Source organism: Chlorocebus sabaeus, chromosome 5 (genome assembly GCF_047675955.1).
Source record: "Chlorocebus sabaeus isolate Y175 chromosome 5, mChlSab1.0.hap1, whole genome shotgun sequence".
Classification (NCBI taxonomy): Eukaryota; Metazoa; Chordata; class Mammalia; order Primates; family Cercopithecidae; genus Chlorocebus; species Chlorocebus sabaeus.
Window position 1 is genome coordinate 64,096,264 of NC_132908.1, and position 14,255 is coordinate 64,110,518.

Consider the following 14,255-nt stretch of genomic DNA (forward strand, 5'->3'; position numbering starts at 1 on the left):
AGAAGCGTCCAGATACTAGGTCTTTAATAGAGGAACCCCAGGAGGGTGGAGGTGCTTGGGGATCCGGTGTCTAGCTCCCTTGCTTAGGCCCGGATCCAGGGCTGACGCGGCGCCGCTGCAATCTCTGGGAAGCGGGGGCTTCTGAGTCGCACTCAGCTCTGCAATGCATGCGTTCTGTGATCCTGGGTGAGTTGGTACCCTTCTCTGAACTTCGTCTGTGACAGGCAGAGAAGAGGGGTCGATGACAAGATAGATGGAAAGCACCTGGAAATTGGCAGGCCCTGAGTGGGCACTGGACGTGTGGGGCCGCGGGCCGAACTGCCCCCTCCCGGCCTCATCTCCTGGTGCGCCCCGGGTGGGAAGGGAAAGCTGACTACGTGCACGTCCCCAGCCAGCGCGCGGCTTCCGCGGCGTGGCTCCCAGTGCCCGGGGAAGAACCCTCACCCTCCCTATTCCCAGCAGCCCTGGCCGCCCCGCCCCCGCCACAGCTGCTGCACCCACCCCCACCCTGCCCGGGCCTTTCTGCACCGTCATCTCCTGCACCGCCGAGGCTCGACCCGTGAGTGGGGCCGCCCAAAACGGGCCAGACCTGGAGCCCCACTCCTGGCTGTGGGAGGGACGGGAAACAGAGATTGGGCAGAATCAGCGACCCGTCACCGGCTGCGGCGCTCGGGGTGAGGTCTGTGGGCCCCGCCCTGCCGCAGGACTCTCAAGCTCTGGGACTGGGTGAGCTCTGGGAGGTAAGGCGGGGGGCGGGGAATCCGTGCGGCCGCACATGCGCAAAGGCTCTTCAGTGTCCCAAGACCCCGGCTTCCCCGCCAAAGAGCCCGCGCAGCTAGGTGGCGTTGGGGACTAGGACCCAGCTCCACACCCCGCCACGTGGCTCTCTGGGAAGCATCGGACCTGTCACCCTCGAAGGACTGGCCGCTAAATAACTTCGGTATTGAGAGCTCTGAGAGCCTCAAAGGGAGGGCCCAGACCAGCTGGAGTCACTACCCCTAGACAGGATAAAGGGCAGGACTTGGGGTCATAGGAGGTGGAGGCTAACATGAAAACAACGTAAGCTGGAGAGAAGGAGGGGGCAATCCAATCTGCACCCTCCCTGTGTCTGTCCCAAGTAGGTGCTGTCCCCCTCTCCCTATGCCCACCAATTGGAGGGACACTCTTAGGAAGCCTCAGTTGAAGAAAGCAGATAATCGGCATGTACACAGTGCAGTGATGTCAATTAATGCGGTGGTGAGGGCATATGTTGTTCACTGGGTACACAGAAGAAGGAACCACCTGCCCTTGGGACACTTAGACGTTGGTGTAGACAAGGGAACATTTGAGTCCCGGAGGATGGATAGGTTCATGAAGAGGAGGGAGGGGGAAAGGATTCCAGTCTTAGCGATCAGCATCAGCAAAGGCTCCGAGGTGCCAGGGGCATAGTGAGTTCTCCCAGCCCTGACTCGTGGAGGGAAGCTGGGAAGGGCCTGGCTGTCCAGAGTGGTGGGAGGAGGCTAGAGTAGCCAGACCAGATACTTTTGGTTCTCTCTGATGGGCAGTGGGGTTGGCGGGGGGAGGTAGATAGGTATTTAGGATGGAATTCTGCTAGACAGGAAAATATAGTTAAGTTCCTCATAGTTCAGGCTGGAGCAAGTAAGATTCCAGTTTTACCACTGAATCTCTGAGCCTGTCTCTTTCCTTATCTGTAAAATAGGAACAGCAATCCTAGCCCAGAGAGTTGTCAAAATCACTGTGCTATGGGGCCTAGTGGAATGGGAGTGAGAGGGGCTCAGAGGAACTGTTACAGGACATGAGGTGACGATGGTGGGGTGGCAAGGCAGGAGCTGATGGAGAAGTGAAGCAATACTCATCACAGATGGGACATAAAGGGAGATGGAGGGGCAGGGGGTAGTCCTGGTCTTGGCTCGGTGGCCCAGGGGAAGGGCTTCAATAGGAGGGAGCCAGGGTGTGACGGGGGAGGTATAGCATGACACCAGAGGGTAGTGAGAGAGACCTGGGAGGCAGGATGGCAGCTGGGACCAAATTCTCTCTCCCAGAGAAGGTCCAGCCTCCTAGAGCCAGGGAAGGAGGCGGAGGAGGGACAGCAAAAGGAAGAAGAGATGGGAGGATGCCTTGTGAACAAAGCCAAGGTGGGGAGGAAGGGAGGTTTTATGGGGGTGGGGGTGGGCTGAGGGCATGGTCCAAGACCTGATGTCTTTGCCTCCTAATGCCGGGGGTCTTGCTGGCTGGGTAAAGTCACTCACAGGAATGGGCCATAATCCTTGGTTGGCAATAAATGGACAAAGCAACCGGGTGCGGTGGCTCATGTCTGTAATCCCAACACTTTGGCAGGCCAAAGTGGGTGGATCACAAGGTCAGGTGTTCGAGACCAGCCTAGCCAACATTGTGAAACACCAACACCGTCTCTACTAAAAACACAAAAAATTAGCTGAGCGTGGTGGCAGGTGCCTGTAGTCTCAGCTACTTGGGAGGTTGAGGTAGGAGAATCACTTGAACCCAAGAGGCGGAGGTTGCAGTGAGGAGAGAATGTGCCACTGCACTCCAGCCTGGGCAACAGAGTGAGACTCTGTCTCAAAAACAAAACAAAACAAAACAAAAAAAGGATAAAGCAGATTAATTCTCCCTAATAGCTGCTGTTGGTAGAGATAGTCTCTCAAGAGTAATCCCAGCACTTTGGGAGGCTGAGATGGGAGGATTGCTCCAGGCCAGCAGTTCGAGACCAGCCTGGTCAATATAGCAAGACCAGGCCCGGCAGGTGGCTCACGCCTGTAATCCCAGCACTTTGGGAGCCCGAGGCAGGCGGATCACGAAGTCAGGAGTTTGAGACCAGCCTGGCCAACATAGTGAAACCCCGTCTGTACTAAAAAAAATAAAAGAATAAATACAAAAAATATATAGCAAGACCCCACCTCTTAAAACAAAAATTAAAAAAAAAAAAGGTCGGGCTTGGTGGTTCACACCTGTAATCCCAGCACTTTGAGAGGCCAAGGCGGGTGGATCTTTTGAAGGCAGGAGTTCAAGACCAGCCTGGCCAATAAGGTGAAACCCTGTCTTTACTAAAAATTCAAAAATCAGCCGGGCATGGTGGTATGCGCATGTAATCCCAGCTACTCTGGAGGCTGAGGCATGAGAATCACTTGAGCCTAGGAGGCAGAGGTTGCAGTGAGCCGAGATTGTGCCACTGCACTCCAGCCTGGGCAACAGCAAAACTCCATCTCAAAAAAAAAAAAAAAAAAAGGTCTCTCAAAATAGGGCAATCTATGGAGGAAAATCAGTCCAAGTTCGGCAAGCATTTGTCAGTAGCTTGTGTGAGCTAGGCCCTGGGTACTTCAAGATCAAACAACAAATGTCTGTAGGTCATTCCGAGGTCAGCAGGGAGCGAGGTGGGTCAGCAGGGAGACAGTCACATTGGGAGTTAGGGCTTCAGCAGGGAGACAGGTGGGTCTCAGGTGATGTCAAGAGATCTCGGTCAGAGCTAGGCCTGAAGAAGGTTCTGGTGTCTCTGCTCAGGAATCAGGGGACCAGGATGGGCCATGAGACCACACTGGGGTTGCATCATGGTGTTGGTGTTGGTGGGAGGGTGCAGAGGCAGGGCTTGTCGTGGAAAGTTGGATCTCAGGGTCAAGGTAAGGGGAGAAAGGCAGGGAGGCTCTCAGCACTTTGTGCTCTGGGTGCAGAGGGGACTGGTGGGTAGAGTATGGAAGCAGAGAGCTCTAGTCCTGGATTCTGCAGGGCCAAAGCAGGAGGCAGAAGGCTGGACTTAGTAAGTAGTGAGGATAGTGAGAGAAATATTCAGCAGTCAGACTGCAAAGGACTTGTCTGCAAGCTGGGTGTAGAGTATCAGCATCAATCCTAGGTTTTTCTGCCTGGTTAGGTGGTGAAGCAGATTTGAGAGAAAGACCTTAGTTTGGATAAACGGGGTCTGAATCCGCCTCTGATTAGCTCAGGAGGTCCTGGTTGGGGAGGGCACTCAGAGAGTAGACAGAGTCCTGGGAAAGGCAGGGGAGGAGAAGAGATTCACAGCTGACGTTTGGGGACAGAAGGAGGAGCCTGAGGAGGAGACAGGACAGAAGCGTCTGGAGAGGCAGGAGGACACTGAGTTCCCTGTGTTGGCCTCCAGGTCCTGTGCTTGCGGAGACCACTGGCGGCTGGAATCAAGGTGAACTTAGACCCCAGCCCGGGTGTTCACTGGGGGCAATGAGAGAGAGGTCACAGGCGGCGAGGGTAGGGGGGAGGGCAGCCCTCCATTACTTCTCTCCCCTTTCTCCATGCAGGCCTGACAATGGGCAACGCGCAGGAGCGGCCGTCGGAGACTATAGACCGCGAGAGGAAACGCCTGGTCGAGACATTGCAGGCGGACTCGGGGCTGCTGCTGGACGCGCTGTTGGCGCGAGGCGTGCTCACCGGGCCAGAGTACGAGGCATTGGATGCACTGCCTGATGCCGAGCGGAGGGTGCGCCGCCTACTGCTGCTGGTGCAGGGCAAGGGCGAGGCCGCCTGCCAGGAGCTGCTGCGCTGTGCCCAGCGTACCGCAGGCGCGCCTGACCCCGCCTGGGACTGGCAGCACGTGGGTCCGGGTGAGCGCTCGGGGCGGGGCCTAGGGCAGAGCTGGGACGGGGCTGGGGCGGACCAAAGGCCCGGGGAGGGCGGGGTTGTCGTCTCCCCTAGAAGTAGGAGAGTGTGAAACCTCACAGGGATAAATTGAGCCTCAGTCACTCCCACTTCCGCCCCAGGTTACCGGGACCGCAGCTATGACCCTCCATGCCCAGGCCACTGGACGCCGGAGGCACCCGGCTCGGGGACCACATGCCCCGGGTTGCCCAGAGCTTCAGACACCGACGAGGCCGGGGGCCTCGAGGGCTGCGAGGCGGTGCAATCCGGGACCCCAGAGGAACCAGAGCCAGAGCTGGAAGCAGAGGCCTCTGAAGAGGCTGAACTGGAGCCAGAGCCAGAGCTGGAACCCGAACCTGAAGCAGAACCAGAGCCGGAACTGGAGCCAGAACCAGACCCAGAGCCTGAGCCCGACTTCGAGGAAGGGGATGAGTCGGAAGGTGTGAGGCCACCCAAACCCTGAGCCGGCTTGGTGGGAGGGCATGGCCTGGGAAGTGGATGCGGGACCCCAACTCTTTGACCACTGTTCCCCTCATCTCTAGATTCCTGAAGGCCAGAACTCTGACTGGCCATGCCCCGCCCATGCTGGATAGGACCTGGGATGCTGCTGGAGCCGAATCGGATGCCACCAAGGCTCAGTCCAGCCCAGTACTTCTGGAAGTGAATAAACTCCGGAGGGTCCACCGGGACCTGGGCTCTCTCCACGATTCTGGCTATTTGCCCAGGAACGGAGGGTGGGTACCTCTGAGTCCCAGGAACCTGGGCAGCCCCAAGCCTACCACAAGCATTATCCAGTCCTCAGCCCTAATCTGCCCTTAGGAGTCCAGGCTGCACCCTGGAGATCCCAGACTAATCCCCTTAGTGGGACAAGGACCTGACCCTCATGCCCGCATACACAACCCATTTTCCCTCATGAGCCACTTGGCAGCCTGTGTAGGTACCAGCTTAACCCCATGCAAGTCCCTGGGCTGAACATGGAGCAAGGGGAGGGTGACTTCTCTCCATGCAGGGAGGGCTTAGAGCTCACAGCCTTGGGAAGTGAGATTAGAAGAGGGGAGCAGAAAGGGACCTTGGGTAGACAGAGGCCACACACATCATTGTCATTACTGTTTTAATTGTCTGGCTTCCCTCTGAACTGGGAGCTCAGTGAGGACTCTGACCAGTAACTTACACAAAAGGCGCTCTATACATATTATAATATATTCAATGACTAAATGAACAAGGACTTTCCAACTGTGTTTCTGAGTTTTGCAGATGGGAAAACTAAGGCCAAAGGATAGGAGTGGGGCTCATACAGCTAAGTCTGAAGGGAAACTGGAAGCAGCAACCACCTCTGCACCTCACCTGGTCCAAGAGGGGTTCAGGACTTGGGCCACCAAACTCTAGGGCCTGTCCCTCAGGCGCAATTGCAGCTGCTCCTAGGCTATGCCAACCTCTGCTAGAGAGCAGCTGTAAGGGTGTGAGCAAAGACAGGAACAGCAGAGGCCAGTAGAGGGAGTGGTGACAGGGCCAAGGGAGCTCTTGGGCTTGACTCTCAAGGCCTGAATCACTGTGTGTGTGTGTGTGTGTGTGTGTGTAATGGGAGTGGGGCTGGGAAAATTGGTGCCTTCCAGGAAGGAATGTCCTGTTCCCCCGCCCACAAAACCTTCAGGAGCTGCTGCTCCCAGTCACAGGAAGTAGACCATATAAATATGGAATAAATATATGACCAGTGACAGAGGCAAAATGTCAGAAAGCAGACCCCAGACCAGCTGGGTCTCTACTACCAGGACCCCAGGCTCAGGCCATCAATCACCCCAGGAGAAGAGATCCCAACCCCCACCAGGACCCAGTGAGAGGTAGACAGCACGACTGCTGAAGGAGCACCAAGGGGCCAGGTGAGGGAAGGGAGACTGGAGTACTGGGACAACCAAAGCCATCTCATGCAAGAACAAGTTTCTATTCCCAAACCACCCCCATCCCCATCAATGCCAAGCTCCCTTCCTGCCCCCATGCCTTCCCTCTGCTCAACAGAGAGCTGGAGGCAGGAGGGGGACTCAGTTTGCCAGACATGCTGCTGCAGGTCCCCAGGCCCCAGGGAGGCTAGCAAGGGACACAAACCCTTTGATGTTGCCACTCCTCCTCAAGGAATGCTCCTGCCCTCCCAACACCCCCAAGAAACACCCAGGCCGTGGAAGCACGGAGCAAACAGCTTCATGTTCTGGGGGCCTATTTGGAGCTTCTGTCCAGGGCCTCTGTCTGCAGCCCTCAACGGACATCAGTCAGGTAGCAGGCGACCCAGCTCTGCCTCATCCAGCCGGTTGGTGGCCATAATGTGCTCCAGCTGCTGCCGGTAGCGTGCCAAGTCCTGCATGAAGTGGGGCACCCGGGTATTATCCAGCACCCCATGGGGCCGCAGGTGGTCCACATCCTCATAGGACACCTGCAGGAGGAAGCTGGGCATCAGGCATAGGCAGCAGCCCCTGGCTTTTAGGTAGTGGGTTCCAGCCCACTGCTTACGGCTCACTGCCCTTTGCTCCAGGACTCCCCTCCTGATCCACAATTAGCTACAACGTTTTATACCTCTAGACTCAATCCTTGGTCTTTGCTCTTTCTCTCAATAGTTTCTTTTTGTCATAGATGCCCTATAACCCCACTTCTCTCTCTAGCCCAGGCTCTCCCCTCACCTCCAAACATGGACATCCAACTGCCTCCTTAATGTCTTCCCCTGGATAGCCCTCAGGGTGGCCCCATGTCCAACAGTCAACTCCTGAGTTCCAGCTTATGCCAGCTCCACCCTCTTCATAGTCACCCAGGTCAGATTCCAGGGAGGGGGCTTGGACTCTCACCCTCCCATCATGGTAGCCACTGAGTTAAAAGGATTCCCCTCTCTGAAGAGCTCTCCAGCTCATTCTTTCATCTCCAACCCAATGGCCACTGCCTGGTTAGGCCAGACCACCATCCCTTCTGCAGGAGTGACAGGAAAGGCCTCCTCCATGCCCCTGCACTCCCTTCCCTAGTCCTCTCTCCAATCCACCTCCCATATGACGTCCAGAAGTAGCCTTCTGAAGCAAATATCAGTGTCAGTCCTCTGCTTAAAGCTCCTCCCACCCCCCCGTTGCTTCAGATGAAGTCTGCTTTCCTCGGCCTGGCACAAATGCCAGTGCCAGGGAGTTGCTCCCTGGCCATTTCTGCAGTCTCCTTCCCCTGGCCTTCCCCCGATGGCTCCCTTGGCCTGGAATGCTCACCTCCTTTGAGATGCAGTATTTACATACACCTGCAGCCTCCGTTAAGCACCTGGTTTTGCTGCCAGTCATTTCATCTCCTGTTCTCACTTCCACCCACACTCCCCCCACCACCAGAGGCCTGGCACCCAGGCCTCGGTCTAGCACCAATCCGAGGCTCAGGGAATTCTACAGCGAGGCAGGGAGCTGGCCGGAACCTCTGAAGGTCCACAGCCCCTCACCTTGCCCAGTGAGGTCAGCAGCGGGAAATCGATGGTCTGGCGATGTCGCAGAATGCGCACGATGCCGTCCAGGTACACCTGGTCCTTGCTGAAACAACCTGGGAGCGCAGGAAGGCGGTGAGCCCCTCGACCGAGGCCCTGCCCCTCTCCCCGCCCCCACCCCGCTCTAAGCACCTCCCCTGCGCTGGCGCCCACCTGGCAGCGAGGTGTCGGTCTGGCCGCGCTTGGCACGCACGCAATACTCCCAGCGCACGTCGGCGTCCTGCACGTAGCGCGCCAGGTCCTGGAAGAGCTGACGGAAGGACATGCGCGCGGCGCGGTGGATGGTGTAGTAGAGCAGCGCAGCGCGCCACAAGAACGGCTGCTTGCGGAACAGCACGCTGTGTAGGCTGGCCAGGCCCTCCTCCGTGGGGTTAGCCGGCCGCAGCCCGTACCGCAGCCGGCCCTCCGCGTTGTGCCACGGCTGGCGCGCGTTGTTCACGCCCCGCAGGTAATGGGTGCCTGCGGGGAAGGCGAGGGGAGGCGGCGCTGGGTAGGGCGTTCAGGGACCCGCCTGTGAGCCCCGTCCTGGCCCCTCTCCACCTGGCGGGGCTCTGGCCGGGACACTTCCATCCTCATGCTCCCAAACTCAGGCTCGCACAGAAGTTCTCCCAGCCCCAGGCAGCGTGAAGCTCCTCCTCCGGTGGACTCGCACCCAAGGATCCACAGAGGCTCACATACATGAATCCTCTCCCACCCATCCGCCCCCCACCTTACACCCACGCACCCACACACGTGCACGAACTCTCCCGAAATGACATTGGCCCCAGCCCTCCTGGGCACAAGAATACATATACCACCCTGCCCAACATCCTGGGTGCCCACATCATCTTGAACAGTCACGCTGATGCACCCGGTAAAAAACACCTCTTGCCCAGAGCAATAGGATTCTCGAGGAAGAGGGACAGACAGAGAGGAATAGCGGTGAGTGCCCTGCACCCTCCTGCCCAGCCTGGCCAGTCCCCTCCTAAACCAGGCGCCATGTGTCCTCAAGCCAAGTCCATTCCCAGGATCTGGCCTTCCATCCACCCTGGAGGGCCCGTGTGGCGGCTGGCCTGGTGGGACCCTGAGGCTTCTCCTTCTGGCCTGTCAGGGCCTCACCAGCCTTACCCCCACTGTCGAGAGAAGTCAGAGAGGAAGTGGAGAGAGAAAAATATACCCGAAAGGACCAAGAGATGAGGGCGAGCCCAGAGCATGGGCAGGCACGTTCTGGCCTACCTCTGTGAGCCAGAGGGCAGAGTTGGCTGCTCAGGAAGGGAAAGCCCTGACCTCAGAAGGGAAGGGGTGGAAACAAAAGGGGGAGTTATCGGGGCCCCTCCTTCCCACCCCTCCCAGCTCCCAGGCCCCTTTCATGCCTACCCATCCACCCGGATACCCACACCCTGACCTATCTCATGCCGCAGCATGCCCTCCAACCAGTACTGGCGGGCTCCGGTCAGGTTGATCGCCAATGTGGGCCGGCTGTTCTCCACCATCATCACTGCCTGGGACAGCAGGTCCTCACTCAGCTGCACCACAACCTGCAGGTGGCAGTGCTCTGAGCCATGGCCACCAGCCTGGGGCCAGGGTGCAGGTGGACCCAATGATGCCACAGGGCAGCAGGGCCAGACAATTGGCCAGGGCACCCGCGCTTCATCACCTCTGCTCAGAACCAGCTCCCACCTCGCTGGGGGGGGGGGCAGGGGTGGGTCATGTGTGGAGCTGGACCTGGGGTCACCCACAAGACACCCTGATTTGGGGCATGTAGAGGAAGGGCTCTGCAGGCAAGCTCACCTCCCCAACGCAGCCCTCCTTCTGCATGTATTTGCGCACAATGGACCATATCTGGCACTTGGTGAGCAGCTGCCCCCCGGTGGCAGCCTCAAAGTGTTCATAGGTTCCAAACTTCTCCAGAACAGCCTCAATGATGCCAACTGCCTGTACACGGGGCCACAGTGGCTGATCAGGACAAGCCCCTTGGGTGGTCAGGGCCAGGGTATGGTGGGGAGGCTGGACTGACCTGATGGATGAACTGTCCAGAGGCCTCGCAGTACTTCTCCAGCACAGCTGTGGGCATGGGCTCCTGGTACTCGAACTGTGGATTGTAGGTGTAATGGGACTGGAAGAACTTGTCCCGCTCACGGTCCATATTGGTTGGCCGCAGGGCCACCAACATGCAGGGGCTCTTGCTGGCACTATGGCCTGCATCCCTTTGAGTCTTAGCAATGTGAGGCAGGGAGGCTGCAGGCCGCAGGGTGCCCCCACCTGGGTTCTGTCCCCGTCCAGGTGGAGGCCGTCCCAGGGTGCCACGTCCCCGCCGGCCAGTACTATTTACAGAGTAGGTGCTCTCACTGCGACGCATGTGGCCACGGTGGCCCAGGTGCATCTGTGAGAAGGGCTGCTGCTCAGGCTCGGGCTGCAGTGTTGGGGGGACTGCCAGAGCCAGGGGCAAGGCCAGGGACTGAGACCAGGGGTACAGTGGTGGCCCATCTCGGTCTGAGGGCTTCAGCCTATGGCGCAGGGATGGGGGACTGGTAGGCGGGCTGGGGGGTGCCTGATCATACGCCTGAGCCCCGGAGTCCAGCACCATTCTGTCTTGGGGGTCACATCCAGCCGGGTCACTCCAACTCCCGACACTGTCGACCTCTGGGGACACAGAAGGGCATGTGGAGACCAGCATGAGTGGGTGTGATCAAACGACCAGCAGGCCCTGTACTCCACATTGCCTCTGCTGGGCCCTTGGTGGGCCCAGGCTCTGCTACCAGGGGTCTGATTGGCTGCAGCGTCCATTGCCTCCAGCAGACTCACCCGAGTATGCTGGGCCGGGGGAAAGCACTTTTGTTTTTGTTTTTGCTCTTTGAGATGGGGTCTTGCTCTGTCACCCAAGGTGGAGTGTAGTGCAATGATCGTAGCTCATTGCAGCCTCCAACTCCTGGCCGCAAGTAGTCCTCCCGCCTCAGCCTCCCAAAGTGCTGGAATTAAACGCGTGAGCCACCGCATCCAGCCGAAAGCAAGTTTTAAACACCCACCTAGATGGTGGTTACTGGAATCCTTTCAGCCTGAGCTCCTGAAGGCAAGGACTGAGCCCCTTACTCGTGATTCTAACCTCTGTACTCAGCACTCACTTAATCTGGGAGGTGGTACAGTGCGACTTCAGCTGCCTGGGCAGATTAGGTAGGTGAGAAAGCCTCAGGGGCTGCCTTCTGCCTATGGCATCTTCTCAGTGCCACCCCTGCCCACCCACCTGGCTTTACCCACATCATCCTGCCCATTTGGCCTCAGTCAGTTTCAATGTCTGAGGGCCCCATGCTTACGCCAGTACCCCCCAGAATGCCTTCTCTCCTCTGAGCCATCTGTTGAAATCCAAGTTAGAATCTGCTTTTGGGGAACAGAAGGAAGCTTCAGCAAATCCAAGCCAATCCCTGGCTTGTCACCTATCTGAGGAATCTTTCCAGTGGTCATCCAAAGCCAGTGTCAGGGCGCTCACCCTGACTCTGTTCCAGGACTCAGTCCAATCTTGTCTCTCCCCCGAGACTGCCCGGAGAGGCTGCAGCTGCTGAGCTTCCTTGCCTGCTCAGCGACTCACTTCCATCACTTCCTACATCATCAATCTCTTCCTCTCTACTGGAGTCTTTCCATCAGCATAAACACATGCTGTTATTTCTCCATCTTAAAAAACAAAACAAAACCCTCACTAGAACCCACACTCCTCCAGTTACAGCCCCACTGCATCTTCCTCCATCTGCTGCTATTGCAGCACATACCTGGAGTCATCTATACCCAGTCTGCAGTTCCTTCTTTCCTGTTCTCTCTTAAATACACTCCAATTAGCCTTTTATTCCCGGCACTCCATCCAAATTGATCTAATCAAGGTCACCAATGACCAGCAATGACCTTCATATTGATCAGCACCCGATACAGTTAATCACTGCATCCTGGAGGCCAGGCAGGGTGGCTCACACCTGTAATCCCAGCACTTTGGGAGGCTGAGGTGGGCGGATCACCTGAGGTTGGGAGTTTGAGACCAGCATGACCAACATGGAGAAACCCCGTCTCTACTAAAAATACAAAATTAGCTGGGCATGGTGGCACATGTCTGTAATCCTAGCTACTCGGGAGACTGAGGTAAGAGAATCGCTTGAACCTGGGAGGCAGAGGTTGCAGTGAGCCAAGATTGCACCACTGCACTCCAGCCTGGGCAACAACAGCGAAACTCCGTCTCAAAAAAAAAAAAAAAAAAAAAAAAATCACTGCATCCTGGAAACATCCTGTCCACTTGGTTTTCCAAAGACACTAGAACTTAGTTCTCCTCCTACCTTGCTGGTCATCCCTATCTCCCTGACCTCTTAACACTGTAACGCTCCAGGATTTGTCTATGGAAACTTCTCCATTTATGTTCACTCTCTAGGTGTTCTCATCCACTCTCGTGGTTTTAAATACAGTAGCTCAGACTTCTTCCATAAAAACTTTAGACCAGTGTTGCCAATTTTGGTGCAATTTGACATAGTGTCTATTTGCCCAGGCTGGTCTTGAATTCCTGGCCTCAAGCGATCTTCCCACCTCAGCTTTCCAAGTAGCTGGAACCAAAGGCACATGCCATCATGTCCAGCTTCAGTGCACTGTCGTCACTTGAATGTTTAACAGGCATATCAGAATATGTTCTCTGTCTGGGATGTTCCTCCCCCTATATAATGGCATGGGTCACTTTCTCACTTTCCTCAAATCTCTGCATCAATGCCATGTTATTAGAAAAGCCTCTCTAACACACCCTCTATAAAATAGTAAACCTCCTCTCCCCTCTCCACTATCTTCCCTTCCCCAAATTATTGTTCTCTCTAGCAGTCATCACCATCACTTCAGTATACTTTATATTTGAATGATAGGTATATTGATAGTTATCTGTTTTATCCTTTCCAACATTCACAGTATGTCCCCAGAACCCAGAACAGTGCCTGGCCCGCAGCAGTTGCTCAATAAATAAATGAATCCAAGAGCCCTTCTTTCAGAACTAGAATTATTCCTTCCCTGAACTTTGCTTCCCTATCTAGACCTCATCTTCCCCCTCTCCACTCCCCTCTACCCTGCCTAATGACCAGCTGCTTGAAAAGACTTCAGGTCCCAGGTTTCACTCCCTTTAACTAACTGTACACTTTTTTGGACTCCTCACCCCTTTACAGGCTTCTGCCTGGCCCAGTCCCCTCCATCTCCCCTTCTTTCATTCGACATACCTCCTCGAAATTACCAGAATACGCCTGTTTCTTTCACGTCTCAGGTCCTTCCGCCAAGAATGCCTTTGCAATATATTCCTGGAGCAAACTCAACCATTCTTCAAGGCTCAGTTTAGGCCTCACTTCCTCCAGGAAGCCTTCCCCGCGTCTAGTGTCCCACTGCTTCGGCGACTTCTTTACTCAGAGCTGTCACTGTCGGAGCCTAGGTCCGTGTTCTCCCACCATCCCCTGAACTCCCCGAAGGCAGGAACGGGGTCTGATTCAACCCCCTGTACCAAGCACCCAGCACTAGGTGCATAATGAATGAAGGATAGATGGGGGAGGAGCCCGCGACTACTAAAGGTGGGGTCTGGTGACAAATGAGAGGGTGTGGCCTGTGCGGATAAGCAGCCCCGGGAGAGGACAAGGTGAAGAGCCAATGGGGAACCAGAAATTGAGGAGGGGCGTGACCTGTAGCCAATAAGCGGTGGGGGATAAGGCGAAGGGCGTGTCCAATGGAGGGTGGGGCCAGGAGACAATGGAGTGGAGGGTTCTCCGGGAGATCAGGAAAGGTCGCGTCGCGCGCCTCCTCCCGGCGTTTGGGGGGGTCCGTCCGCGTGCGGTGCCCCCACCTGTTCGCCCTTTTTCTTGCCGCCCGCCGCTCCAGTTCTGCTACACCGGTCACCGGCCGCCCGGCGGGAGCCGACGCCGATGACGTACGTCCTCGGGCGCGCGCACGCTCTTACGAAAGCGGGGAGCTTCTCGTCGGTCTCCACGGCGGCGCGCCCCCGAAGCCGCTGGGAGCGAAGCCAGGCAGGGCTGAGGGGGTGGTGTTCGTGGTCCTGGGCCCGCCCCCTTCCCAAGACCCCAGCGAGTTACTGGGCTTCAGGGGCTCCCAGGTGGCCAGGGCGGCCGAGACTCTTGCTCACGGCCTGGGCGCGGAGACGTGGGGGCGTAGCCCGCGGCCT

The 14,255-nt window shown here is 56.9% G+C and overlaps 2 protein-coding genes across 12 annotated transcripts; one reads left to right on the plus strand and one right to left on the minus strand.

Moving 5' to 3' along the window:
- Positions 1-95: 95 nt before the first annotated feature.
- On the plus strand, positions 96-5,317 carry NOL3 (nucleolar protein 3). 7 transcript variants are annotated; one of them, XM_038008370.2, is made up of 5 exons: positions 708-726; positions 4,127-4,165; positions 4,281-4,583; positions 4,740-5,057; positions 5,160-5,317. In XM_038008370.2, the coding sequence occupies exons 3-5, from the start codon at positions 4,289-4,291 to the stop codon at positions 5,165-5,167; spliced, it is 621 nt and encodes a 206-aa protein (XP_037864298.1). In that variant the 5' UTR covers positions 708-726; positions 4,127-4,165; positions 4,281-4,288; the 3' UTR covers positions 5,168-5,317. The 7 variants fall into 7 exon arrangements, with proteins under 7 accessions (XP_072871577.1, XP_037864296.1, XP_007992220.1 ...); XM_073015475.1 differs by having other exon boundaries at positions 722-740; XM_038008369.2 differs by lacking the exon at positions 708-726 and adding an exon at positions 810-940.
- Positions 5,318-5,714: 397 nt separating this feature from the next.
- On the minus strand, positions 5,715-14,101 carry MATCAP1 (microtubule associated tyrosine carboxypeptidase 1). Of its 5 annotated transcripts, XM_007994035.3 has the most exons (9): positions 13,309-14,101; positions 11,568-11,749; positions 11,395-11,455; positions 10,101-10,726; positions 9,875-10,018; positions 9,489-9,621; positions 8,258-8,563; positions 8,063-8,160; positions 5,715-7,039 (listed from the first exon to the last, which is right to left on the minus strand). In XM_007994035.3, the coding sequence occupies exons 4-9, from the start codon at positions 10,668-10,670 to the stop codon at positions 6,875-6,877; spliced, it is 1,416 nt and encodes a 471-aa protein (XP_007992226.1). In that variant the 5' UTR covers positions 10,671-10,726; positions 11,395-11,455; positions 11,568-11,749; positions 13,309-14,101; the 3' UTR covers positions 5,715-6,874. The 5 variants fall into 5 exon arrangements, with proteins under 5 accessions (XP_007992226.1, XP_037864294.1, XP_007992225.1 ...); XM_038008366.2 differs by lacking the exon at positions 11,395-11,455; XM_007994034.3 differs by lacking the exons at positions 11,395-11,455; positions 11,568-11,749.
- Between the last annotated feature and the right edge of the window lie 154 nt (positions 14,102-14,255).

Bases quoted from the DNA above. Each gene is read 5' to 3' on its own strand.
- NOL3 (XM_038008368.2), top strand. The intron at 4,584-4,739 runs GTGAGCGCTCGG...CTTCCGCCCCAG, and splicing joins CTGGCAGCACGTGGGTCCGG to GTTACCGGGACCGCAGCTAT.
- MATCAP1 (XM_007994032.2), bottom strand. From the start codon at position 11,542: ATGACCACTGGAAAGATTCCTCAGATAGGTGACAAGCCAGGGATTGGC. The intron at 10,019-10,100 runs GTCAGTCCAGCC...CCCCGTGTACAG, and splicing joins CTGGACAGTTCATCCATCAG to GCAGTTGGCATCATTGAGGC. The intron at 7,040-8,062 runs GTGAGGGGCTGT...TTCCTCCTGCAG, and splicing joins TGCTGACCTCACTGGGCAAG to GTGTCCTATGAGGATGTGGA.